Raw genomic sequence first — 27,812 nt, 5'->3', positions numbered from 1 at the left:
TTCATACAAAAGAAAAACCTTACGTTTGCGAAGTGTGTGGCAATAAATTCAGTGAAAAATGTCATCTCAAAGATCATTTACGTACGCATACAAAAGAAAAACCTTATTCCTGTGATGTATGTGGCAGAGATTTTAGACATCGATGTGCTTTAAAAAAACATTTGAACATTCATACAAAAAGGTAACATTATACGAGTTAGTTTTATTATAAAGAATTCAATCTGGAAAACATTTATGCGCTTATGCAGAAAAAGAAAGTTAACTTGTGGCGATTGAGCAAAACTTTATTACACTGAAGTTATTTTAAAGTTATTTCTTTGTATTGCAAAATAAATTCTAATATCCATGAATTATGGAAATGATTTTAGTGTAAAATAACACTTATATTTTACTTTACGTATCCATTGCAAATGGAAATTTAAATACTTTGAAATATAAACTGGAATATATGTTACAAATTCTTTATGAAAATATGTGAAAGAATGAATAGGATTTATTTTTTGGATTGGGGAAGAATTCTGTGATTTGTATAACCAATTATGCATTAATCAACATGTTTGTATTTTATATCACAAAAGATATTTAATTTATCTTTAAAGTTTGGCGCCAAATTTGGTGATACCCGTCCCTACACAGATTTAGCCACACAGCGTCATTAAGAACTGGATATTTTACTGCAAAGACTGCATTAGATTCGAATTGGGCAATGGAAATCAACAAAGTCTGTCCATTGTCCTGTGCAGAAGAGGTAATGCTTTTCTATTCATTCGTCATTAATTATATGCTACTATTATTTAGGTTGTTTAGATTCATGTTAAAGCAAACAATGACTGTAGAAGCAAGGATGAACTTAATTTTGAAAAGTTCAAATTAATGAATACTACTAACAATTAATTTTAAATAATATTATGTCACATATTGTAAACATGATTCTGAGAATGTATGGACACCAATTTAATTATTTGATTTATTAAGATTGTATTTGACTTTTACATAAATTTATATTATTTACAGTTTTATTTATAAGTCAAAGAATATTTTGCTAAATTAATATGTCTGAAGTTCTAATTGGAAATTCAATACTGCATAATGATTGCTTCTTATTTCATATGAAGCCCATTTTTAATCAATTTCGTATAGCGAAATAATTACGTGATTAACAATTTCAAATTGATAAATATTATTTTTAATATAAATAATTTAATTATTAAATGAAAATTGCTGTCCTTTAATTAAAACCTTTAAATATTTTTTCATGTATTTTTGTTATGTTCTTTGTATTTACTTTGAAGAGTATAAACAAGCGGTTCTAAAATGTGTTGATAGCAAATAAATCGTTATCCACCTACTCTGATTAATAATGTGTCTTTTCTCATAATAGCTCCATATTGAATCATGATACCTGTTTAAGAAAGGTGCCCTGCTTTTCCTTTCTGGAAAATACCCAAAGGACGTGGGAAAATGCTTTAGTATTGCAAAACTCAATCTTGTTAATTGCTGCTGAAATTTTAAAAAAATCCACTGCCATATGTAAGTAGATAATATATGAGCTATTATTTATTAATATGAACCAAATACTTAAAATCCATTCTTCTCGGGGTTTTTTTCGAAAATAATCATCACTTTTTAAATTAATGTTTTTATGACTCTCAAATCACAAGAGAAAAACACATATAAACGGAGATAAAATATAAAATATCATAAATTAAATATTATATTTGTGACAAATGTAAGATATATTTAATGCATTCTAAAAATTTGGTACTTGCATTTTGTTGTTTATATGCATTGAGAACTTTCATAGCAAGATCTCTTTTTTCAGGAAAAGAATCGAAAATTTCGAGTATATGATTGTTTCTAAAACAATAGATATAAAACTTTGAAAATTCCAATGAATTGTCTTTGATTTCTTACATTCTAGGAAAAAAATATTAAATTTATTTATTATTAAAATACTTTACCTCTAACCGGTATTCATTCTACTTTAGCAATCCTCAAAAGAATTGCCTAAAAAAAATAATTGGAAAATAATGATTATTTGCGATTCTTAACCACAAAGTAACTAGCTTTAATGAGAACTGGGCATTTTACCGCAAAGACTGCATTAAATTCGAAGTAGAGGATGGAAATTAACGAGGTTTGTCAATTTTCTAGTGCAGAACAGTTAATGCTTTTCTATTCACTCCTCATTAATTATATGCTATTGTTATTTATAATGTTTAGATTCATTTTTAAGTCAGCAGTTACTGCAAAAACAACGATGAGTATAATTTTGAAAAGTTCAAATTGATAATGTAATAATTAATTTTAAATAATATATTAATTTGTTACATTTTATTGTATTTACATGTATTGTACATTTTACTGTAAATATGTTTGTAAGAATATATGGAAATTATTTTATTTACATTGTTTATTAATATTGTATTTGACTTTTTTAGTAATACTTATACTGACTGAAAAAACAAAATTGTTACATTTATTTGGTGTAGAAATTGTTTCCGACTAAATCTTCCAAATAAATAACACTTCAAATAATCATCATTTTAGCAAGTTTTAAAAAGTTATGAGTCGTTTCAAGTAAGGTATATTTTAAATAATTAAATGTTAAAACCATTTTTATTATAACAATAACTTTTGCAACGTTCCGATTCTTTCTTCCTTCTTGTTACTGTCAACCATTCTTTTCGCGCGTTGAACTCTGGGAATGTAAAACTTGTTTATGTTTTTCTAATTTCGACTTCTGAACCTTTATCGTTCTTTTTGAAACTGTGCGATTTCACCGTTAATAACGTGTCTTTGGTTAATGAATAATAATAATAATTTTTGCGAGATATGAAAAAAGTGTTTGGATTAAGTGAAGAGTATTGTGCTCCCGAGTTTGTCGCCAATATTGCAATCCATCGGATCGCTCTTCTAGCAACCCTAATGCTGTTTTGTTTACTACTTTTTGCAATGGTCGAGTTGTGCATAAACTACAACTATATTATGAAAAATGTTAAATTAAAAATATTTAAAAAATATCGATTAAAGATTTTAATTTCGTTCTTTATTATAATTAAAAGTTTCTTAAATAAAGAAAGTTAAGCTTATAATTAAAAGTTATTTTCTTCTTTCTTTTTTTAATGTGAATACGAACAGAAAATATTTATTCTTTTGCAATTTTTAATTCTCAGTATGCGCTTTAAAAAATCGTCTGCATTCTCACTTTAAAAGACAGCTGCAATGGACTTCTTCGCAGTTCTCGTAATTCTTTTGGTATTGTAACGGTTGGTTCTCTTCAGGTTGAGGTTGGACAAAGATGAACGAAGACATGACTGTTCCTAGTATGTTAGGTTTCAGGAGATCATTACTTGGTAAGCTATGTTTGTTTTTAATCGCAAGTCTAGAATTTTCGAACGACCGTTGTAGTTTTTGTTTTTCATCAAAATATCTTTGAATAATCTTCAAGCGGAAGCATCTGCATTCATCGAACGAAGAATCGATGACCATCAGATGTTGCTGCGTAACAATATAAATAGCTTATCCATAATTGAAAAAGCGCAAATGAGTTCGCCTTCATTTTGGAAGCTCAAAATGGTAGTCTTCTCAAACTTTACCCTAAATCCTTAAAAGAAAATATTTGTCAAAATTTTCTGCAAAAAATATTGATATGTTCATTTGAAGGCAAGAAAAAATACTGCTTAAAACTCAAAATTGATATACGGCTAAAGAATTATGCTATATTCAAGGTATTATAGATATTCCAAATAGATCTAAAACACAAATACAGAACATTACTTCAAGGGTTTTGTTGCACAACAGTGAATAGACTACTGATGTCTGCTATTTGAAAGAAGAATTAGAAGCAGAAAATAATATTAAAATCTACGAATTCAGACGATTTGGATCTAGAAAAAACGCAAATATTCTTTCGAAATCTGTCTTAGTCACAATTTTTGGTATCATCATTCCAGATTACATTACAACAAAACAAAGAGTAAATTTTTTTATTAATAATCCAATTCAATGTTTAGGATGTTTTTCGCACCCAACACAGAAATGAGTAAAGGATGCAACATATGAGAAATGCAGTGAAAGATTGTTAGGGAATGGTCACTTCAGTTTCATTTAAATCATTTCAGCTTTCATTTAAATAACAAGTGGGCGATAATCTATATATTACAAATGATACAATAATCTATTATAATACAATAATCAGACGAATGTTTTTTTTTCCCGATTTGATAAAAAATATTTCAGTTCAATTCTGCAAAACCAAACTTCCACCAACTCCTTGGTGGAATAATAAATGCGAAATGTTTTTAGGTAAAAAAGACGTTTTTTTTTAAAGTTTGCTAGGCCAAACTTATAAAAAAATTACAAGACTAAATACAAAAAATATTTATGAAAATTACGAAGATTAATTAAAAATTGGCAGAATAACTATTTGAATCAAACCTGTGAACATGTAGGAGATACAGGCAAAATATACAAAATAATTAAAAGCATCTCCAACAGATCACCGACTCCAAATTATTTTCATGGCATTCTTATTTCAAATATTAATCTTATTACTAATCCAACCAGCTAGGTAAATCTTTTTGCAGACTTATCAAACGATGGCTATCAATCGGTTTATTCCATTTGATTTTTCAACAGAGCCAAACGAAAGTTATAATACTCCCGTAACTTTCACAGAATTGGCCAATTCAGTATCTGGAATACGTATTTCCTCTCCTGGTTCAGATGGTATCAGCGCAAAATGTCTCAATTCTATGCCTCGAGTTTTTATTGCCAATCTTTAATGAGCAAAAGATCCCATCTAATTTTAAAATCACCAAAATTATTCCTATTCCAAAACCCACTAAACCAATAAAGAAACGACGTCCTTCCACCCGTTTAAATTGACATCTGTGATGTGCAATTTAAACGCATTGTGCTTAATCCGGCCATCAAATTTTCTCTATCAAGATTTAACCTCAATCAGATTGAGTTTATTGCCCACAAAGATTGGGGCTATATGTAATCTATTATTCATTCTAACATCATTAATACAAAAAATGATCTAAAATGTATTGTAATGGTTAAATTTGATATTGTAACAACGTATGCTTCAGATGGACAGACAACCTTATATCAAAAGAAAATATCCGTCCGTTAAACGCCATTAAAGCCATAGCTGAGAACACTTGGGAAGCCAAATCCCACCATCTTTTAAAAATAGTAAACGCAATAATTAGAAGTAAACTAGAATACGGTAGCAATATTCTCTGTGCTGCTTGAAACTCGAGTTTTCTCCCTCTAGATATTATATATGGATCTGCAATTCGACTTGTCACTGCATTTCCAAAGTGGACACCAATACATATTCTTATATACGGGCAGGTCAAATTCCTATAAACCCAAAATTTAAAATTCTGTTTGACGATTTTACATTAAACATGCTACAATTCGTGAGAATTTAACATTAACTCATCATCTCCAACCTTACCCCCAACCCCCCTCATTATGCGACGCAGACTACTAAAAATTTGTTTCACTTTGATATTTCTTCTGCACTCTTTTTTCAATCTTAAAATTTCCCGTACTTCTTTGATTTCCCGTACTTCTATCATTACGTACCGTTTATTCCTTTTCAAGAACATTTTTTTTTTTTTTTTTTTTTTTTTTTTACTTTTCCCTTACATGATTTAGCATTTCAAAATAAAAATTTACCAAATGAAGTCATAAGAAAATTTTTTGAACCTCATAAAACATCTGCATCGATCAATAAAGTTTTAATTGCAACGGATGCAGCAAAGAAAAAAAAAAAAAATTCTACGCTGGCAGTTATTAATACAACAGCAAGATACCAGATTTCCGAATCAATCTCTGATCTCAACAGTATTTTTGGATTTATTTTTTACAGTTTTACAAGCTCTTATGAATTTTAATAATAAATCTCCTGGTTGAAGCGAATTGAATTTATCTTGCAAAATTTCTATTTTTCTCAAAATAAAATGAAACGTCTAGAACTTATTTGGACCACAGGTCATGCTGGTATCCCAGAAAACGAAAAGGAAGGTATTTTAGCTAGAAAAGCGCAAACTTCTGAAGCTTTGGAATGAATATCTTCCGGCACATCGAAAATGAAATTCTTTGGGCAGAACTTAAGGAATGGAAAGAAAGTATCTATAGTAATTTTTTTTTTTCTGACGTGGAAAGCATCAAACGTAGACATCGTCGATATCCTCCCAATCGGAGGATAGACTTCTTACTCTCATGCTTCCGCACTGGAATTTTTCCATCCCATGAATGGTTTTTTAGGTTTGGTCTGACTAGTTCACTCAAGTGCTCTGCTTGGAATGAAATTGGGGATGTTGAGCATATTCTTTTTTGTTGTAAAATATACTAAAGACTTCATGAACTTTATAAGCTTTCACAAGCTTCAATTGCTCTTCTAATAGAAGCTTTCATTGTCCACTTTCTTTCTCTTGATTCTTTGATCTAATGGAAGATTCAACGAGGAAAATAAATATCATCATCAAATTTTTGCATCAAATTAAGGATTTAAATTTCCTTGGACAAGTTTTACTCTTTGCACTTTAGTATTGTCATGGTTTTCATGAATTTAGCTTTCTGCTACATCTCTGTTCTTTTTGGCTTTTTATCTTTCTTTTTCTTCAATATTTGTGAAGCTTCTTCTCAACAAAGCATTTCATATTAGGAGTCGATTAAAATAGAGATGAAGCGGCCGAATGGCAAGCATAAAGTTCAAAGCACAACTGAACTGAACTGAAAAAAAAAACAATGAAGACTGACGTGACCTTTGCAAAGAACATACTCAAAGTCACCTTAAAATAATTATTAAAACAGTTTGTTTTCTTACGATGCTTCGGAACTTGAGCAACCTTCACACGAAACCTACTATTACGCGCAATAGAAGGTCACACCTACATCAGGAAATCACTTGACCACAACTATTTGCCATTGTCCCATTGGAATCACGTCATCTTTTTCAAGTAGGCGTGGCCTGCCTTCTAATGCGCGCAATGGTTGGCCTCGTGTGAACTTTACTTTGAATATAACAATATCTGAGACAGCTGTTGCAGTTTTAAGAAGAATGTTTTCGGATTAAACCAAGATCACGACAAAAATAGTAAACTTCATCGAAAAATACTTTGATTAATAACATATTGAAATAACAGTTTTTGTCGTTATATATTCCGCGCCGTTTACTTAAGAGAATACTAATGGTTCAAAGCAGAATTTTTACAATTTTTAAAAGATATGAATCGTTTCAATTAAGTTATATTTTAAATATGTAATTAATAAAACCTATTTTGATCGTAAAATACAAATACTGGAATTTCACTAGTCATTAAGGAAGAAATATGGAGAAGTAAATTTTCGAAGTTTAAAAAATGATGATCAAAATGTCTTTTGAAGGAATGCAGTAAAAAAAGATTAATTTTAATTGAGAAATGCAACGATCTTTGAATAATTGGTATTATTATCATTGAATTTTATTGAATGCCTGAACTTTTATATTTTGCCAAAGATTATTAATGACTTTAATATTTAATTGAGGTGAAAAAATTTGACGAAATACCTATAAAGAAAAGTGGGAGGAGTAAGCGACCAGCTGTTTTTTCAGAGAAAATTTATATGTGTAGCGTAGAATTGAATATGGAAGAAAAACAAAAGAAACATTCGCCGGCTTCTCAGGAAGAACGAAGATTTCAGTGTGAAATATGTGGATTAAACTGTAGCAACAGAAAAGCATTAAACCGTCATTTAATTTGTCATTCAAACTTGAAACCACATATTTGTGAAACTTGCGGTAAAGCTTTCAAAAGAAGATGTGGTTTAAAACGGCACACAAGAATTCATAAAAAAGAAAAGCCTTATGTATGTGATGTCTGTAGTAAAGGGTTCAGGCTAGTAGATGCTTTAAAGAAACATTTAAACATTCATACAAAAGAAAAACCATATGTATGTGCAGTCTGTAGTAAAGCATTCGCGGATAGAGCTAATTTACGAAAGCATTTACGTACGCACACAAAAGAAAAACCTTATGTTTGCGAAGTGTGTGGCAATAAATTCGGAGAAAAATGTCATCTCACAGACCATTTACGGACGCACACAAAAGAAAAACCTTATGTCTGTGATGTCTGCAATAAAACATTCGCTTATATGTGTAATTTAAAGGTACATTTACGCATTCATACAAAAGAAAAACCCCATGTCTGTGAAGTCTGTAATAAAGCATTCAATCAACGCAGCCATTTAGCAAATCATTTGCTTACTCATTCAAAAGAAAAACCTCATGCTTGTGAAGTGTGTGAAAAGGCATTCAGCAGGAGAGATACTTTAACAAAACATTTACGTATTCATACGCAAGGAGAAATTTAACTTTCAACGAAACCTTATTGAATAAAAGTTATTTTAAATTTATCTTCGTAAAATAAAAGAAAATTCTTGTATCTATGAATTTTATGGAAATGATTTTAGTACAAAATAAAATATGAATACCCATTGAAGCAGAAAATTAATATTTTGATATATGAAATAGAATATGCAGAAGGAATCACTTGGATTGGTTATAATTACTATTATAACCAATATAAATTCTATAAATATCTATGTACTAATCATCGTGTTCTTATTTGATGTGGACAAAAGAGATTTAAATAATCTATAACTGGAATTGAATTTATAATAGCAATCTACAATCTGACTTTATTGAAAAGCAAAGATTGGAAATTGAATAATAAAATTGATTCTTTAGCACAAATTTATCACGGTCAATGAAAGCTGGACATTTTAAAGCAAAGGCCACGTTACTTTCCATTTGGGCTATGGAAATGAACGAAGTGAGTCCAATATCCACTACGGAAGAAGTTATTTTTTCCCATCCAGTTATTATATATCGTTAATTATACGCTACAGATATTTAATTTAGTTTATGTTCATTTCAAACCCTGCGGTCATTGCAGAAGCAACGGTGAGTATATTTTTAAAATGTTCAAGACTATTAATGCTACTATCAGTTATTTTTTTGGTAATTAGTTAGATGTGCTAATATAACATGGGAAATTAGAGGCTGCGTATAAAAAAGGATAGCTTAAAATTTTATTTGAAGCCCGTTTTCAATCAGTTTCGTATAGCGAAATAATTACTTAATAAATGATTAAATTTAATTTGATGAATATTATTTTTAGTGTAGATGCTTTAATTATTAAATAAAAACTTCTCTTTTTTAATTAAGTCTTTTAAATAATTTTTTCAGTTATTTTTGTTATGTTATTTGTACTTTAAAGGATACCTTCAAGAAGTTCCAAAATGTGTTGGTATCATATAGAGGGTGAGACGAAATCTAGAATGTGCATGTCATTTTCAAAAACTGAAAAGTTATGATGAGCGCTTAAAATCGTTATCCAGCTACTCTGCTTAATAAGGTTTCTTTATGAAAAATTCATTTTCGAATCATGATACCTCTTTGGGAAAGATTCCATGCTTTTTATCTCTGGAAATTTCTTGAAGAACGCAAGGAAATGTTGTAGAATTGGTTCATTCTATTGAGAACCAAATTTTAGAAGTTTACGAACTTTCGGTTTTGGTAATTGCAAATTAAAACTAAGAGTTCGGCTGAAATGTTGGGATAGAGTATTTATTTCTTTGGTTTATTTAGATATTACATGCGTAAACGAAATAAACGAACAAATCAATTTATGCACTGTAAAAAGCCTTTTGCAGCAGAACTCCTCAAATATATACTCGAGACTTCGATTTTTGCTGTACTTGTTTCATTGCGTTTATCTAATAATTTGTGTACAAATAGTCTGCAATGTGAATGATTGAAAAAAATAATATTATGATTTATTGAGCGGTCATTAAACCAAATTTTTAAAAAAAATCCAACCTTTTTGAATTTTATATAATTTTAGAGTAATCAGATATAACGTAATCTAATGAAAGAAATCCCTTTAAATAAGTATTTTTAATACAGAATATTATTAGAGTAATTAGTGACTGAAGTCCATGCGTTGAAAGTTGTGAAAGCTGCATTCTTATTGTTCAGCTTCTTCTGTATTTCAAATATTTTGCTTTGGATTTCAATGTTCTGTTTTCATTATTGTCAACTGCAAACAGATAGATAGTAATGGAGATATAATTCCTTTTCTTTCTAAAGTTGCCTGCCTTCTACTCTCTATCATATTTACACCGAAATTCGCGAAAGAGATAAAGGCGTTGTAGTGAAATGTAACAATTGCAGTTTGAAAACTGATACATTTGTAGCTTCCTTGAAGAGATTCCTCATCTGAAATAAATGTTTTAAGCAAATTCTATGTAAAAAATGAAGCATGAAATCAAATGTAAGTAAGGAGATAAGCATTAAAAGAATTCTAATATTCAACAAATAGTATTATATAAAATGAAATGACGCAGGAAAATTTCAAATAGATAACTTAATACATATTTGTTGTATTAATATATATATCATTTAATTAAATATATATTTATTCTCGGATCTCGGCCATGATATTTTATCTAAAGGCCGGAATTCTTTTCTTTAAAAAGTTATTAGTTGTTTACCTAAGATCAGGAAGATTCTATAGCTTTTTCAAATATGGAAATTGGATTATTCTAGAACATTCTATATGTGTATAAAAGCTGCGCTCTCTCAGTGATGGGTTTTTAGTACCGTGTTGTTTGGAATTTCTTATTTCTCATAAATCGAACTTTTTGTTTAAATTAAAGGTTTAATTCTTTGCATCTTCGTGACAGTATTTTTATATTTTCCAACTTGTATGTCTCTTATGCATTCTTCAAATTTTTATTTATGGTTTCTTTTCCTTTTATTTTTCCAACAGAAACCCTCTATGATGTTATTTTTGTTGTCATGAATTCATCATTCCACGCATTGTTCCTAAGATGCCATCTTTCATCTGGGCGATATTCATCTTTCATCTGGGCGACATGTTACTCTGGGACCTAGAGTAACAACTGTTGGAAGTTGATTGCTTCGTTCAATTTCAATGTATATACCATAAAACAACAGACATATGTTTAAGCCCGACAAGAAAGCACGAGTTTACTTCATATTTTACCCGATCAAATGTTGTTTTAAAGACTGAAGAGGGCAAATTGTGTCCCCTGTTAAATGCCATCATATTTCTTATTACCAAATATTTGTTTGTATGTGTCCTTTTTAAGATGATTTACTTTTAAATTTATGCTACTTTTTTAAAAATATAATGTTCTATTTTGAATCCTGTGCTGTTTGTGTCTCATTTATTCTATGACCAATATAAGTTTAACTTTTAAATGGATGCTAATTTTTAAATGTAATGTTATTTATCAAATTCTGTGTTGCATGTGCCATATTTATTCTATCACAGATATAATATTAAACGGTTGGAACGCTGTGAATGTTTTTGTACACTATGTCAGTATTCAAATATTCCGGTGAGAATTTCTGCTAAAATGATGCTTAAACAGTAGCTGTTTAGAAAATTAAAATCAAATATATTCTTAAAATCTGGATCCCAAAGCTCAAACGGATGGTGCACTAAAATTTAATCTAAATAATGCGCATTTCAAAAAATATTTCAATTTACTTTGTATTAATTTTTATTTCTGAATAAATTTCTAACAATGCTTGTTTGTTTTTTTGTTTCTTATGGCACTAAGCCTGAGGGGGACGTCTCTTATTTTTTATAGCAGCGCCAACTAGGGCCAAGAGTACGACTTTGCCACTTCACGCATCATTCATTCGCTTGCACAACCCCTTTTTACAGGAGGGCACATTCACACATCTCACAGATAGAACAACCATGCCCAAACCGGGACTCGAACCCGGGACGCCCAGATCACGGGGAAGACGCGCTACCCCTATGCCAGGACGCCGGCTAACAATGCTTTTTTTTTAAAATTATTAATGACTGATTTTTCCCGATATTAAAAATTTTGGCTTATTTCTGTATTTGTGGATGCATTAAATTTTCTATAATTATCGAGTTGGAAGAATCGTTCATATATATTGAGAGACTATATGTATTTTTGACCTCATGCCATTGATTAATTGGATCCAAAGTTTGATACAATAGATTTAAATTGAAAGTCACACACAATATTTCATTTATCTATCTCATTGAGTTCATTAGCAGCTTCTTGTACCCGTCAAGTCGACAGATTAAACTATAATAAATTGATTCCAAATGCAGTTATATAACTTTGATTAAGCAAGGTAATATTTTAAAACACATTTATTGAGCAATTTTCGCTTATGGTGCTTGGTAAAAATGAAGAGACAAATCGATAGTTTACTTGTTGATCGACGGGGTTAGAAATTTCATTGTGCTAATAATAACATATGTATAACTTATCCAATATCCTGTTTGATTTTTAATGTATCATGTGACAACTACCTAAATGGACGGACGGATATTTGTTGAATGGATTATGCATAAAATTTGATACAAGTAAAGAATTCCGTTACATTGTCGTTCAAATCTCGCATACTCTGTTTCTTTTATTTATCACATTTTGTTACAGATAATCGGTTTTTAAGAATGGATTTTATAAATTATTTAGTGTTTAAGCAGCTATGATCTGTGAATCTTCATCGAAATTCAGAGATCAATTTTTTTAGACGACTCTAATAATATCTGTTTAGGAGCTCATTATATGGAACTAAAATATTTTTATATGGAATATGCTTTCAGGAGCAGTATAGCATGTTCAGCAGTATAGGGTCTGCGCAAGGGAAAAATACATAATTTTGTTGCGAACACAACTAAAGTACTCAATTAAAAGCAACCTCCTTCAAAAGAGTGATTTCATTCATCCTATCATTTTCATCAAGACCTGATAAAAGACCCCGTCCCCTGTGCAGGGTAACTTCTACAGTATCATGGCAATTATTTTATGATATTTTAAATCATAATGAGCATTTCATATGCTAAAAATTATGCTTAAAGTATGATGTTACATTTTTGTTATTTTAAATGATCGTCAGCTCTTGAACGAGTGGTGCTCTTAAAAAATTTTCTTTTTATATAAAATAATTTATTAATTGTATTTTATCCTGGAACTCTAATAGCCCTTTAACATTCCCTTGTATCATATGATTGAAATTATATTTATGGGAACTACCTTTGTATATATTTCCGATGAATGTTTTCCAAGAAAAAAAAATTTATATAGTTTAAACTGAGGTGATTTCATGTGGGAATATGTAAATAGAATGGATATAGAAAAAGTGTGAATTAGAAAGAGAGCAGAATACACAATCAAGGTAATTTTGCGTTGGAGATAACTAATTAGATGACGGAACGCAAAGCATGTTCTGTGCAAATTTTTTGTGCCGGGTCCTTGTGAAATTTGAAAGGGAACCTTTTGTTTTCCGAAGATGCTCTAAAAGTAAAATAATTGGCGAATATTGGGAGTGATGTTTAAAACATGGGTGTATTGATTTTAATAAGAAAATACCAATAAAAAATTTCATCATGTATAAAATAATTTCTTTGGAAACCAGTAAAAATGTATCAAAATTTTGCGAATTATTTGTGTCTCTCTTTGTTTGCAAGAATTGTAATCATCCTTTACAACAAAGAATTATTCCTATAATTCTTATATAACGTACACATTTTTATCGTGACAATAAAAATTTATAATTCGCATATAATAGGCATGTAGTTCAAGCAAGGAAAATGCTTTGAAAATCTTAAAGTAATACATTTTTATGTTGTCTCAGTCAATAAATATGCATTTTTACATTTATATTCAGACATCCAATACTGTGTCTTATATATAATTAAAAAAAATGCAACACATTTTTAAGAAGAAATCTTCTATTTATTTCGGTTTAAAACTAAATAAATTATCAAGTCATATTTTATTGTTTTAAAGCTGAGTTTTGAAATTTAGTATATTTTGTGTGTTTAAAGACCAATTCTGATAAATCCTTGAAATCAATGATTTCAGAAAATCTTCCGTTCATTTCCTTCAAATGTTGAAATTTTCATACCTAGATATAAGATTTTAAGAAGCCACGAAGGAAGGACGCCAAAATATAAATTTTAATAACAAAGAAGAACCAATATAAAAATATCGTAAGAAGCAGCTTTTTCCAAACGTACAATGGCCCGCGGTGGCTAGGTGGTAAGGTTTCGGCTCATAAACTTTAGGGTTTCAGGTACGAGACCTGATTAAACAGTTGAGCCGTCGTGTAGGGGGATCTGTTGCACGTTAAATCCGGCATGACGTCCTCTCGCTGGTGTGGTGTATTGTGGACAGGAGTCTATCAGCTCATGTCATGCTGAGTCTGCAAATAGCAGCGTTTGGCTGTAAATCCAACCCGTTGTCACCATTTGTTTTAAAGCATTTTTGTTTCCTTCATTTAATTACTACTTTGCTAACACATTAAATATAGCTGTCCGTGATGTGACTCCGATGGGATTCTCTGCGGAGATCCAGTGGACGGTTCGTCGATTCTTTCTTTCCCTTTCTCTTTCTTTTCCTTCCAATATATATTGTGATAATTCAGTGCTATACGCACTGGCTGTGCAGATGGCATTAATTTATATTATCTTATCAAATTTAAATATTCATGATTAAAAAAACTCTCAGACGACAGAACTTACTGAATCATGAAGCTTTGAATTTCATAGTTTTGGAATATAAGCGATGACCTCAAAGAAGCGTGCACATTGATTAAATGACATATCCTCGGGGTAGCCAATGAAATAGTCTAAAATTGTCATAGACAAACTTATAACATCAGGTTGTTTTATACGCAGAGCAGGAGAACAATTTTTTGTTTATAATGATAATATATGTAGAATGTTTTATTATCAGCATTCGGTAGACAAGATCGCAGTTCTATATAAAGATATCGACCATTTTTAATAATAATTCTACTGATTCCAAGAAGATAAAATATAGCACATCACTTCGTTTTCACGCTTTTTCCAACTGAATGTATAAGCCTATTTCTATGGGAATAGAAATTAAATATTGTTAGCCATTAGGATGCCCAACCAGTATGTTGCTTATGTTGATTTAAATTGATTAGGTGAATCAGTAGATGACGATGATATATAGTAAAACTGTACATGTAAAAACTAGTTCTAATACTAGGCGTGATTTGATAAATAATTGATGAGGATAACAACTTTTAACGCTATACATTACACATCGTTTCAATTGAAGTTAAATATCTTCTCTAAACATGAGTTTTACAAGTTTTAAAAAACGTTACGAGCCATTTCAGGTGAGATATCTTTTAAATAAGTAATTGTTAGAAACCTTTTTTGCCGTGAAATCGAAAATCCATATTTATAAAAATTCTTAAAGCAGAAATATGGGGAACTAAAATATTCGACGTTGAAAGAATTTTGATCGAAAAATTCTTTTAGGAATATACAAATGAAAATTAATTTTAATTGAAGACTACAATTACCTTAAAATACTTATTATTGATGTGATTGCATTCAAATGAATGTTTGAATTTCTTTGCTGAACCAATTAAAATATTCTAATGAATTGATGTACCAAAAATAAACAAACAGCAAGGAACAACTATTTTATTTTGAGAAATGCAATATAGTTTTAGTTTTTCAGTGAGGATAGATTTTAGTTTTGAAAAAACGTTTGTAGAAATATTTACAAATGGAAGCTCAAAGTTTAATGAAACCTCAGTTCTGTTCAGAGAAAATTTATATATACTATGTTTGTGTGCGTAGAATATAAATATGGAAAAAAAAAACGCTCACTTGTTAAACAGAGAGACAGAAGATTTCAGTGTGAAATATGCGGACTTAATTGTAGGAATAAAAATGCGTTAAATAATCATTCATTTTGCAAATCAAACGTGAAACCCCATGTATGCGAGACTTGTGGGAATGCATTCAAAATAAATAGTTATTTACACATTTATATAAAAGAAAAACCTTATGTATGTGATGTCTGCAATAAAGATTTCAGCCAAGGTAGTGTTTTAAAACAACATTTACGCATTCATAGAAATGAAAAGCCTTTTGTTTGTGAGATCTTTGGCGACAAATTTAGTAGGTTAGACAATTAGAGAATGCATTTAAACACTCACACAGAAGAAAAACCTTACGTCTGTGACGTCTGTAGTAAAACTTTCATTGACGGAAGTACGTTAAGAAAACATTTACGAACTCATACGAAGCGAAACACTTATGTCTGTAAGGTGTCTGGCAAAGTATTTTCACATGGTAGCACTTTAAAAATACATTTACTCATTCATAGAAATGAGAAACCTTTTGCCTGTGATGTCTGTAATAAAGCAATAAATCAAAAAGACAGTTTAGCAAGACAATTACACATTCATACAAATGAGAAAACTTATGTTTGTGATGTGATTAATAGAGCAGTCAGTCTAAAAGGCAGTTTAGCAAGACATTTACTCACTCATATGCAAAACGAGCTTGTAGAGCTGGGGAGAGTGTTTATCGCATAGAAGATGATCTACAGCAGTTGCATTCTCACATAAAATAAAACTTAATATCTATGAAATCTTCAGAATTGCTGTTAGTGTAACATGAAAAAATATGATATTTATGTTCCCATAGAAAATGAAAATTTAAAAGTTCTAAAATCTAATCTAGTATATAAGAATACAAGTTCATCATATATATATATATATATATATATATATATATATATATATAAAGGAAAACCTTCAATTGGTACTAAATTCCAGGTTTTGAATTACTAACTTCGCATAAGTGCCCTGGTTTTTATTTGATAAGGAGAAATGTGATTTAATCTTAATTAATTTTATTAATTCCCGGAAACTAAAGAATGTGACGCTCTAAATACCGAAAATTAGAAAATGAGGAGTAGATGCGATGTTTAATAAGAAAGTGAGCAGATCAATTTAGAAGATCTTTTAAAGCTAAGGCTGATTGAATTTTGAACAAGACGATGGAAATTATCGTTTTGAATCGATTGTCCAGCAGAGAACATGCAATGCCTTTTCCTTCAGACTGCATTCATAGTCAATTATATTTCTAAAAATCACTCCTATACAGACAATTGAAAAATAACATGAAATTGAGCGAATTTTTGAACCAGGAAGTGGAAGGATTAATTTGAACCAAGAAAAATATAATTTTGTGTCAATAATAGTTTTTGCTAACTAGCTTATCTCAGAAGCGTCAGATGGAGCAAGTATCCAGAGATACTAGAAAAAATCATCACCTGAATAGATTTTTTTAAAGTTAATTTCATTATATAAGGATCATTTACAATTTTTCATTCTTTTTTTTCTAATTTGTTGTGTTCAAATTTCAAACAGAATTTTCTTAATATAATATTTATATCGCCATCAATTTTTCCTTTGAGCTGAATGCATCAGTTGCAGCCTTTCAGAAACTGTATTATTCCAAATGCAGTTCTCTTATGGACGGAAATGCTATATGATATCAGGCTGATTCTCTGCCGTGGCCTGGCTCTATTAGAAAGAGATAATTTTTTTGTTCAGCTACACTCATCTTTGCTAATACATATTCCTTAAAATAGGAAATATTGGTTCGATTTTACTGTAAATCATTTCTGATATCACAAAAGGACTTAAAAGAAAAGAACACATTTCCTTCAGGTTTTATTTGATCCTCTTCTGCTGGAAATTGGAAGATGAATGCAAATTTTTACTTTTTTCATCGTATTATGTCTTCTTTATTGCCCATATTCCGCAATAGTTATTTTAATATATATCGTTGTTGTAATAAAATGTTTATTATTCCATTCTGTGCGTTTCTTATTTATTTTAGCTCTGACGCGATTTTAAATTTTTTTAATCATATCATGTACAAATCCAATATCTCCTTTCTCATTTCGGACATGAATTTTTTGTTAGCTAATGAAAAATCAATCCCTTCTTTGCGTTTGAGTGGTAAAATTCAAACTAATACTTTTTTTATTAGGTAATCTAGCTTTATGTTACATTTTTTGAACATTAAATTTTATGAACTGTAATTTTTAACAGTTAATATTTAAATTCAATTATATTCTTATATAATGTTTACTATTGTTTGTGGTATTTAACAAGAAAAAAAAATTGTATTTATTTTCATATATAACTATAATTTCCATGATAATCGGGTCAGAATCATGCATCGGGTTCGAATGAGTCAGGGAATGTTCCTTTCTATTTATTTTGCCATAAATGAAAGATAATTTTAAAATTTCGGTTTCAAATCTACAAACCGAGTTTTATTTGTCTAGATTATTTTTTTTGCTTTCCTGGATTTCCATAAAATATTAGTTTACCCAATGATAAATTAAGTTTAATGACAGAAATTTACATTTAGTGGTGCAATTGTGATATAATAAAATTCATTCAAGAATCTATTAAATTTTTGAGTTAATATATTCTTTGTACAGAAATAGATCATCTCATAGGTATTTATCTCAATGACGGATTTGGCCCAAATTTGATACATCTCTTCAAATTAAGCTATAATTCAAATTCAGTCATTTAGATTTATTGCGGTATTATGTGCAAGGATGGACAAACAGTTACAGCTAGCTTTGTTAGAATACACCGCAAGATTGATGCTGCTGAAAAAATTTGGTATAGGTGCCTCATTCTAAATTTCATACATCTAGCTCCGTTCCCTCTTGAATTATCGCTTTCAAAGTGAATTATACTGTTTCAATTAATGTTGAAGACTCTCTGATATATAAATATCTTAAAAATTTCGAAGTCTAAACTTTTAAAATTTGACTTGAAAATTTTATTCAGATTAAACAGAAAGTTTAAAATTCGAATATTTCAGACAAGATATTACTTCATCTTGGAGTTCAGATTTTTTTTGCATCACCTGCAAAAAAGACTAAATTATTTTCAAAATTCCAACTCACTTCCATCTTGTTATGTAAATGAAATTTTGTGCCATTCTTCTTGCAATATTTTCATTTAATATTATTATAATAATATTATCGTTCATTTTCTAATGTCTTGGATAAATCTGGTTAAATGAATTTTTGAATTGGAATTTAGTCTTTCATTTACTTTTCTTCTTTGTTTGGGGCGTTTCCACATTGTTTCTGCTCGTCTTTTAATTTGTTTTTCCACTTTTCTTCAGTTCATGTGTTTTGCATCTCCTTCAGTCAACGAATGCCCGTGCTATTAAATTTTAAAAGATATGGTAAAATTTTTTTTTTCCATATAGACATAATTGCTTTAAAAAAACTTTTTTGAAACTGTCTAGTTTATTACATTTCCGAAATAATATTAAAGGTTTTGGAAAAGATAGGCCTATCATCCTTTGTAAAGGTGGTGGACATCTCATTGCAATTCATTCTAAAATCTTACTTCAGACTACTGATTTGAGCTATTTGGCGACAACAGGTAATCAAGCGATAGTAGTAAAGATTTTCTTTCAAAAATTCTCCTTAGTTTTATTAAATAAAAATGCCTTTTTTACACTAGACATTAAAGGCCAAGTAATGTTCTTAATACACTTGCTTCCCTATTATGTGTACCTTTCTTAAATCTTTGAGGATTTTAATGTCAAACATCGAGCACTTGGATCAAACAAAACCTCTGCATCTGCCAATCTAGTTTTAGATTTGATCACAAACAATCAAGTCATATTATTAAATACTAAAATCCAATCCATTTTACTGCATCATCTAATAATCTTCTTTGTCTTAGCATTTCATCTCCTTATATTTTTCCCATGATGACCCTTCAAGTTCATTCGGATCCCTTTCATAGTGATCATTTTCCCATCTGTGCGAATATCAAAAAATACAGATAAAAAATGAGAATGTAAGCAACCGATTTATTGGAAAAATGTCAAAACACTTCACTGTTTTTTACACTCAGAAATTTTCAAGTGTCACTTTAATTTCAGCAAGTTATTTCCCGATTTGATAAAGAATATTTCAATTGTTCGATTCTATAAAACTAAATAAACAACTCCTTAATGGAATCAAAAATGCGAATTAGATTATTAGATTTAAAAAATTAGATTAAATTATTGTTAGTGATTAAATTATGAGAGCTGTTATGTTATGAGATTAAAAAAACAACAACATTTTTACTTCTTGCTAGGGCAAACATCCAAAGATTACAAGATAAAATACGAAAAATGGTTATCAAAACCACGAAGATTAATTAAAAATCGGCAAAATAAATATTTGGATCAAACTTGCGTATATGGAGTGGAATCATTAACTCCAGTTAATACTTGTAGCATACAAATTTCAAGTGATAATCTTCTTACAGATCCACCCAGGCTAATCTTTCTTCAGACTTTTATCAAATGACGGCTATCAATAACTTTATTTCTTTGGATTTTTTCAATAGCGCAAAACGAAAATTAAAATGTTCCCTTTACTTTCAAAGTGTTGGTTATTATTAAGAGCTTCAAGTGTTCTTTATGTCTAGAACACGAAATCTCTTCCTCTGGACCAGATGGCATCAGCGGAAAACTTCGGAAATCCTTGCCTTCAGTTTTTACTGAAAACTTTTCAATCTTTAACGACATTTGATTAAATCAAAAGATCCTATCTAATTGGAAAATCGCCAAAATTATTCCCATTTCAAAACCTAACAAACCAAATAAAGAAACGTTTTCCTTCCGCCCAATTTCACTCACACTCTTCATGTGCAAAGTATTTGAACGCATTGTGCTCAATCGAGCCATCAAATTTTCTCTATCAAGATTTAACCTCAATCATGATGAGTTTATTCCTCACAAAGATTATAGTATATCTAATCTATTATGCATCATAACATCATTAATGCAAAATAAGGATCTGAAATTTATTGTAATGATTAAATCTGATATTACAGCAGCGTATGATTCAGTGTGGAGAGACCGCATTACATCAAAATTTATACATCTTAGTTTCTGAGGCAACCTTGTTAGATGGATTTGTAATTTTACTAAAGAATTTTTTTTTTTTGAAAAATGCAGCGTCTTACCAAAATATTCTTCCCTGAGGAATTCCTCAAGAAAGCTCCTTGAGTGGTTTATTTTACAGCGTTTACATATATGATATTTTTGAAATAATACCGTCCGCTGTTTCCTGTTATGTGAATGCAACTGAGATTTTTCTATTAGGTTTTAACTGTAATAAGGTTTGGATAATTGATAATATCAAGTAATCCTTACCTAAACTTGAATGTTGATGCAAGACATAGCAGCTTACAATTAAACGAGACCAACTCTCAACTAACAATTGGGCCGCGACCTGGACAGACATTTCCATTCTGTTGACGAATTAATACCTTAATGTGATACGGGTAATATCCTTGGAATTCATTTTTCTCCAAATCTTTTAGGATGGTATACCAGAAAAAGGAAAAGCTGGTATTTTATCTCGAAAAGCGTAAACTACTGAAGCTTTGGAATGGATATCTCAGGAAGATATCTTCCCGTAAACCAAAAATGAAATTCTTAGGATAGAATTTAAGTAATGGAGAGAAAAAAACTATAATAATTTTATTATTCTCCCGTGGAAAGCATCAAATTTAGACATCGTACATATCCTTCCGATCAAAAGATAGATGTCTTACTCTCACTCTCTCGCACTGGCATCTTTCCATTCTATGAAAAAACTGTTTAGTTTTGGTCTGACTAGTTCATTCAAATGTCTTGCTGGAAATAAAATTAAGGATGTTGAACATATTCTTTTTTATTGTAAAATATACAAAAGCCTTTCTGAACTTTATAAACATTCATAAACTTATTGCTCTTTTAATGGAAGCTTTCATTGTCTTCATTTTTTTTCTCTTAATTTGAGGAAGATTCAACGAAAGAATAAATATCGTCATCAAATTTCTGCATCAACTTTATGACCCTTAAACTTCCTTTCACCAGTTTCATCCTCTTTGTATTTTAGTGTCGTCATGGTTTTCTTGAATTTACCTTTCCTTTTTATCTCGTTCCTTTTGGTCGTTTTAAGTTTAGTTTTGAGCCGTATTTCTCTTTGCACAAAATTTGTCAAGCTTTTTCTCAACAAAACATTTCTTATTAGGAATTGATTAAAATCGAGATGAAGCAGCCGAATAGCAAGTATAAAGTTGAAACACAACTAAACCGAACTGGAAAAAAAATCCATGAAAACTAACACGACCTTCGCAAAGATAATACTCAAAGACACCGTAAAATTATTATTAAAAGAGTTGTTTCTGTTACCATGCTTCGGAACTTAAGCAACGTTCACACGAAACCCCCTATTACCCGCAATAGAAGTGACCAAAATGGGAAATGACAAATGATTGTCTCATTGGGACAATTGTTTGATATTGCTTCAATCACATGATCTCCTTGAAGTAGGCGTGCCTTCTACTGAGCACAATAACTGGCCTCGCGTATACACTGGTTGCTTTAAATAAATAATTTTTGACACAACTTTTGCAGTTTTAAGAAGAATCTTTCTGACTGATCCAAGAACACGAGGAGACTAGTAAACTTCGTTAAAATAAACTTGGATTAATAACATATTGAAATAACAGCTTTGGTCGTTATATATTCCCCACCGTTTGCTTAAGAGAATACTAAGGGTCCAAAACAGGATTTTTACAAGTTTAAAAAATTGCGAATCGTTTCAAGTAAGTTATATTTTAAATATGTAATTAAAAAAAAACCTATTTTGTTCTTAAAATGCAAATGCTGGAATTTCAATAGTCATTAAAGAAGAAATATGGGAAATTAAATTTTCGAAGTTTAAAAAATGATGATCAAAATGTCTTTTGAAGGAATGCAGTAAAAAAAGATTAATTTTAATTGAGAAATGCAACGATCTTTGAATAATTGTTATAACAATTATTGCATTGTACTGAATGCCTGAACTTTTGTATTTAGTCAAAGGACAAAATTTACTGACTGATTCTACCAAAGTAATCAGATCATATGGTACAAAAATTTCAGTTTGAAGAATGTAAAATAGTATATTATAATAAGAAATATTAATGATTTTACTTTTTAAATGAGCTGAAATAATTTGACGAAATACCTATAAAAATAATAATAAGAGTACGCGATCATCTTTTCTTTTCAGACAAATTTATATTTGTGGCGTAGAATTAAATATGGAAGAAAAACAAAAGAAACCTTCGCCGGTTCATCATATAGAAGCAATATTTCAGTGTGAAATATGTGGATTCATTTGTAGTAATAAAAATAGTTTAAAAAACCATTCAATTTGCCATTCAAACGTGAAACCCCATGTATGCGAAACTTGTGGTGAAGCTTTCAAAAGAAGAGACGTATTAAAAAGACATATACTCATTCATATAAAGGAAAAACCTTGTGTATGTCAAATCTGCAGAAAAGATTTCAGTCATGGAAAGGCCTTAAAGAAACATTTACGTACTCATACAACAGATATAGCTTATGTCTGTGATGTTTGTGGAAATAAATTCACTGAAATGATTGATTTAAAGGAACATTTACGTACACATAGAAAAGGAAAACCTTATGTCTGTGAAGAGTGTGGTAATAAATTCAGTAATAAATCTAATTTGAGAAGACATCTACGGATGCATACAAATGAAAAGCCCTATGTCTGTGAAGAGTGTGGTAATAAATTCAGTGATAAATCTAATTTGAGAAGACATCTACGGATGCATACAAATGAAAAGCCCTATGTCTGTGAAGAGTGTGGTAATAAATTCAGTGATAAATCTAATTTGAGAAGACATCTACGGATGCATACAAATGAAAAGCCCTATGTCTGTGAAGAGTGTGGTAATAAATTCAGTGATAAATCTTATTTGAGAAGACATCTACGGATGCATACAAATGAAAAGCCCTATGTCTGTGAAGAGTGTGGTAATAAATTCAGTGATAAATCTAATTTGAGAAGACATCTACGGATGCATACAAATGAAAAGCCCTATGTCTGTGAAGTCTGTACTAAAGCATTCAATCGAAGGAGCTATTTAGCAAATCATTTGCTTACTCATTCAAAAGATAAACCTCATGTCTGTGAAGTGTGTGAAAGGGCATTCAGCAGGAGAGATACTTTAACAAGACATTTACGTACTCATCCGCAAGGAGAAATTTGACTTTCAACGAAACCTTATTGAATAGAAGTTATTTTAAATTTATATCTTCGTAAAATATAAAAAGATTCTTATATCTATTAATTCTATGGAAATGATTTTAGTGCAAAATTAAGTATGTGTACCCATTGAGCCTGAAAATTTAAATATTGTGAAATCTAAACTAGAATATGTAGAAGGAATTTCTTAGAAACTAGTAAATGCAGAAGGAATTGGTTATAAATTTCATGGTGTGTATAAATATGTGTATAAATATCTATGTATTAATCATCATATTCTTATTTGATGTCGGAAAAGAGATTTAATTGATTTATAACCGGAACTGAATTTATAATAGTTATCTACAATCTGACTTTTTTGAAAAAGGAAAATTGGAAATTAACTAAAAATTCATTCTTTGGCACAAATTAATCATGGTCAATGATAGCTGGACATTTTAAAGCAAAGGCTACGTTACTTTCTATTTGGGCTATGGAAATGAACGAAGTGAGTCCAATATCCAGTACAGAAGTTATTTTTTCCCACCCAATTATTAGATATTGTTAGTTATATGCTACAGATATTTAATCAGTTTATATTCATTTGAAACCCAGCGGCCATTGCAGAAGCAACGGTGAGTATATTTTTAAAAAGTTCTAGACTATAAATACTAGTATCAATTAATTTTAAATAATATATTAAATTATGCCACATTGTACTTTAAATATGTTTGTGAGAATGTATTGACATCAATTAATTTATTTGATTTAATAAGATTGTGGTGTCTGATGTTATTTGAGTTTTACATTAATTCGTAGTATTTATAGATTCGGTTATTAGCCAGATATCTTGTACTAATTTAATATGGGAAATTCGATGCTGCGTAAAAAAAGATTGTATAAATATTTATACGAAGCCCGTTTTTAATCAATTTCGTATAGCGAAATAATTATTTAATAAATGATTAAATATAATTTGATGAATATTATTTTCAGCGTCGATGATTTAATTATTAAATGAAAAATTCTGTTTCTTAATTATGCCTTTTTAAATAATTATTTCAATTATTTTTGTTATCTTATTTGTACTTTAAAGGATATGGCAAGAGATTCTAAAATGTGATGGTATCATATAGTGGGTGAGACGAAATCTAGAATGTGAATGTCATTTTCCAAAATTAAATAGTTATGACTAGTGCTTAAAAATGTTTTCTAGGTACTCTCATTAATAATGTTCTCATAATAGCTCATTTCTGTATCATGATACCTCTTTGGAAAAGATGCCGTGCTTTTTATCTCTGGAAATTACATAAAGAACGCTAGGGAATGTTGTAGAATTGGTTAATTCCATTTAAGACCTTATTTTAGAATGTTATGAACTTTCGGTTATGATACTTGTAAATTAAAATTAAGACTTTCGCTGAAATGCGGGGATAGAATATTTATTTCGTATTTTTATTTAGATATTACATGCATGAATGAAATAAATGAACAAATCAATTAATGCACTGTAAAATGTTTGTTGCTGTTTGAGTCCTCAAGTATATAACTCGAGCCGTCGATTTATGCTGTACTAGTTTCATCGCTTGTAGCTAATAATTTGTGCACAAACAGTCCCCAATGTGAATGATTGTAAAAAGTCATATCATGATTGTTTGAGATCTCATCAAACTGAATTTATAAAAAAAAATCCAAATGTTTTGAATTTCATATAATTTCAAAGTAATCAGATATAACGTAATCTAATGAAAGACATCCCTTTAAATAACTTTTTTTAATAAAGAATATTCTTAGAAAAATTATAAAATTATTAGAGACTGAAGTTGATGCCTTGAAAGTTGTGAAAGCTGCATTCTAATTGTTCAGCTTCTTCTGCATTTCAAATATTTTATTTTAGATATCAATTATTTTCTGTTTTTATTATAGTCAACTGCAAACAGATAGTACTGAACATTTTAACTTTACTTAAGATCATATAATTCCTTTTCTTTCTAAACTTGCCTAACTTCTACTCTTTATTATATTTACACTGAAATTCGTGAAAGAGATAAAGGAGTTGTAGTCAAATGTAAATATTGTACTTTGAAAACTGATGTATTTGTAGCTTCGTTGAAAAGATTCCTCATCTGAAGTAAATGTTTTAAGCAAATTCCATGTAAAAAAGGAAACATGAAATTAAAGTAAGTAAGGAGATAAACATTCTAAAAATTCTAATATTCAACAAATAGTATTATATAAAAGGAAATGACACAGGAAAATTTCATATAGATAACTAAATATATATTTGTTGTATTAATATATATTTAATTTAATAAAATGTATATTTCATCTCGAATCTCGGCAATGATGTTTTATCTAAAAACTAGAATTCTTTTCTTTAAAACGTTATTAGCTGTTTACCTAAGATCTGGAAGATTCTATAGCGTTTTTAAATATGAAAATTGGATTATTCTCGAAAATTCTATATGTATATAAAATTTGAGCTCCCTCAGTGATGGGTTCTCAGTATCGTGCTGTTGGGAGTTGCTCATTTCTCATAAATTGAACTTTTTGTTTAAATTAAAAGCGTAATTCTTTGTTTCTTCGTGACAGTATTTTTATATTTTCCAACTTGTATGTCTCTCATGCATTCTTATAATTTTTATTTATAATTTCTTTTTCTTCTATTTTTCCAACAGAAATCCTCTATGATGTTAGTTTTGTTGTCATCAATTCATCATTCCACGCATTCTTCCTAAGATGCCATCTTTCATCTGGGCGATATCTCTACATCATGTCTGGTGGACTACCTGGAGTAACACCTGTTGGAAGTTGATTGTTTCGTTCAGTTTCAGTGCAGATCCCATAAACAACAGACATATTTTCAAGCCCGACAACCAATTAAAGTTAATTTTCAACGAGAATACTTTAAGGAAAGCTCAAAATTACTTCATATTTCACTCGGTCAAATGTTTTAAAGACTGAAGAGGACAAATTGTGTCCCCTGTTAAATGCCATCATATTTCTTATTACCAAATATATGTTAGTATGTGACCTTTTTAAGATGATTCACTTTTAACTTTATGCTACTTTTTAAAAATATAATCTTCTATTTTAAATCCTGTGCTGTTTGTGTTTCATTTATTCTATCACCAATATAAGTTTAACTTTTAAATGGATGCTACTTTATAAATATAATGTTATCTATTAAATTCTGTGTTGCATGTGCCATATTTATTCTGTTACAGATATAATATTATACTGTCGGAACGCTATGAATGTTTTTGAACACTCTCTCTGCATTCAAATATTCCGATGAGAATTTCTGTTAAAATCATACTTAAATGGTACTTGCTCAGAAAATCAAAATCGAATATGTGCTTAAAATCTGGATTCCACACCTCAAACGGATGGTGCACTAAATTGTAATCTAAATAATGAGCATTTCAAAATTCAAAAAAATATTTCAATTTCCTTCAATTATTTTTTATTTCTGAATAAATTTCTAACAATGCTTTTTTAAATTATTAATGACTGATTTTTCCCGATATTAAAAATTTTGGCTTATTTTGGTATTTGTGGATGCATTCATTTTTCTATAATTTTCGAGTTGGAAGAATTGTGCATAGATATTGAGAGACTATATGCACTTTTTGTACTCATGCCATTGATTGATTGGATCCAAAATGCGATAAAAATGATTTCAGTTGAAAGTCACACACAATATTTCGTTTACCTATCTCATTGAGCTCATTCGAAACTTCTTGTAGAGGTCAAGTCGAGAGATTAATAGACTTAACTATAATAAATTAATTCCAAATACAGTTATA

General features: G+C 29.7%; 1 protein-coding gene and 1 long non-coding RNA gene across 3 annotated transcripts; both read left to right on the top strand.

Moving 5' to 3' along the window:
- Positions 1-216: 216 nt before the first annotated feature.
- Positions 217-11,625, top strand: LOC129963052 (uncharacterized). Of its 2 annotated transcripts, XR_008783949.1 has the most exons (3): positions 217-748; positions 1,382-1,530; positions 10,839-11,625. It is a non-coding gene; the product is annotated as an uncharacterized LOC129963052 (long non-coding RNA). The 2 variants fall into 2 exon arrangements; XR_008783946.1 differs by lacking the exon at positions 1,382-1,530.
- Positions 11,626-23,050: 11,425 nt separating this feature from the next.
- Positions 23,051-27,092, top strand: LOC129972392 (gastrula zinc finger protein XlCGF7.1-like). The gene is made up of 2 exons (XM_056086520.1): positions 23,051-24,638; positions 26,682-27,092. The coding sequence occupies exon 1, from the start codon at positions 23,051-23,053 to the stop codon at positions 24,026-24,028; it is 978 nt and encodes a 325-aa protein (XP_055942495.1). The 3' UTR covers positions 24,029-24,638; positions 26,682-27,092.
- Positions 27,093-27,812: the final 720 nt, after the last annotated feature.

This window comes from Argiope bruennichi, chromosome 1 (assembly GCF_947563725.1).
Source record: "Argiope bruennichi chromosome 1, qqArgBrue1.1, whole genome shotgun sequence".
NCBI classification, from domain to species: Eukaryota; Metazoa; Arthropoda; class Arachnida; order Araneae; family Araneidae; genus Argiope; species Argiope bruennichi.
Note: the sequence above shows the minus strand (reverse complement) of the source record. Positions and strands in the feature narration are given on the sequence as shown.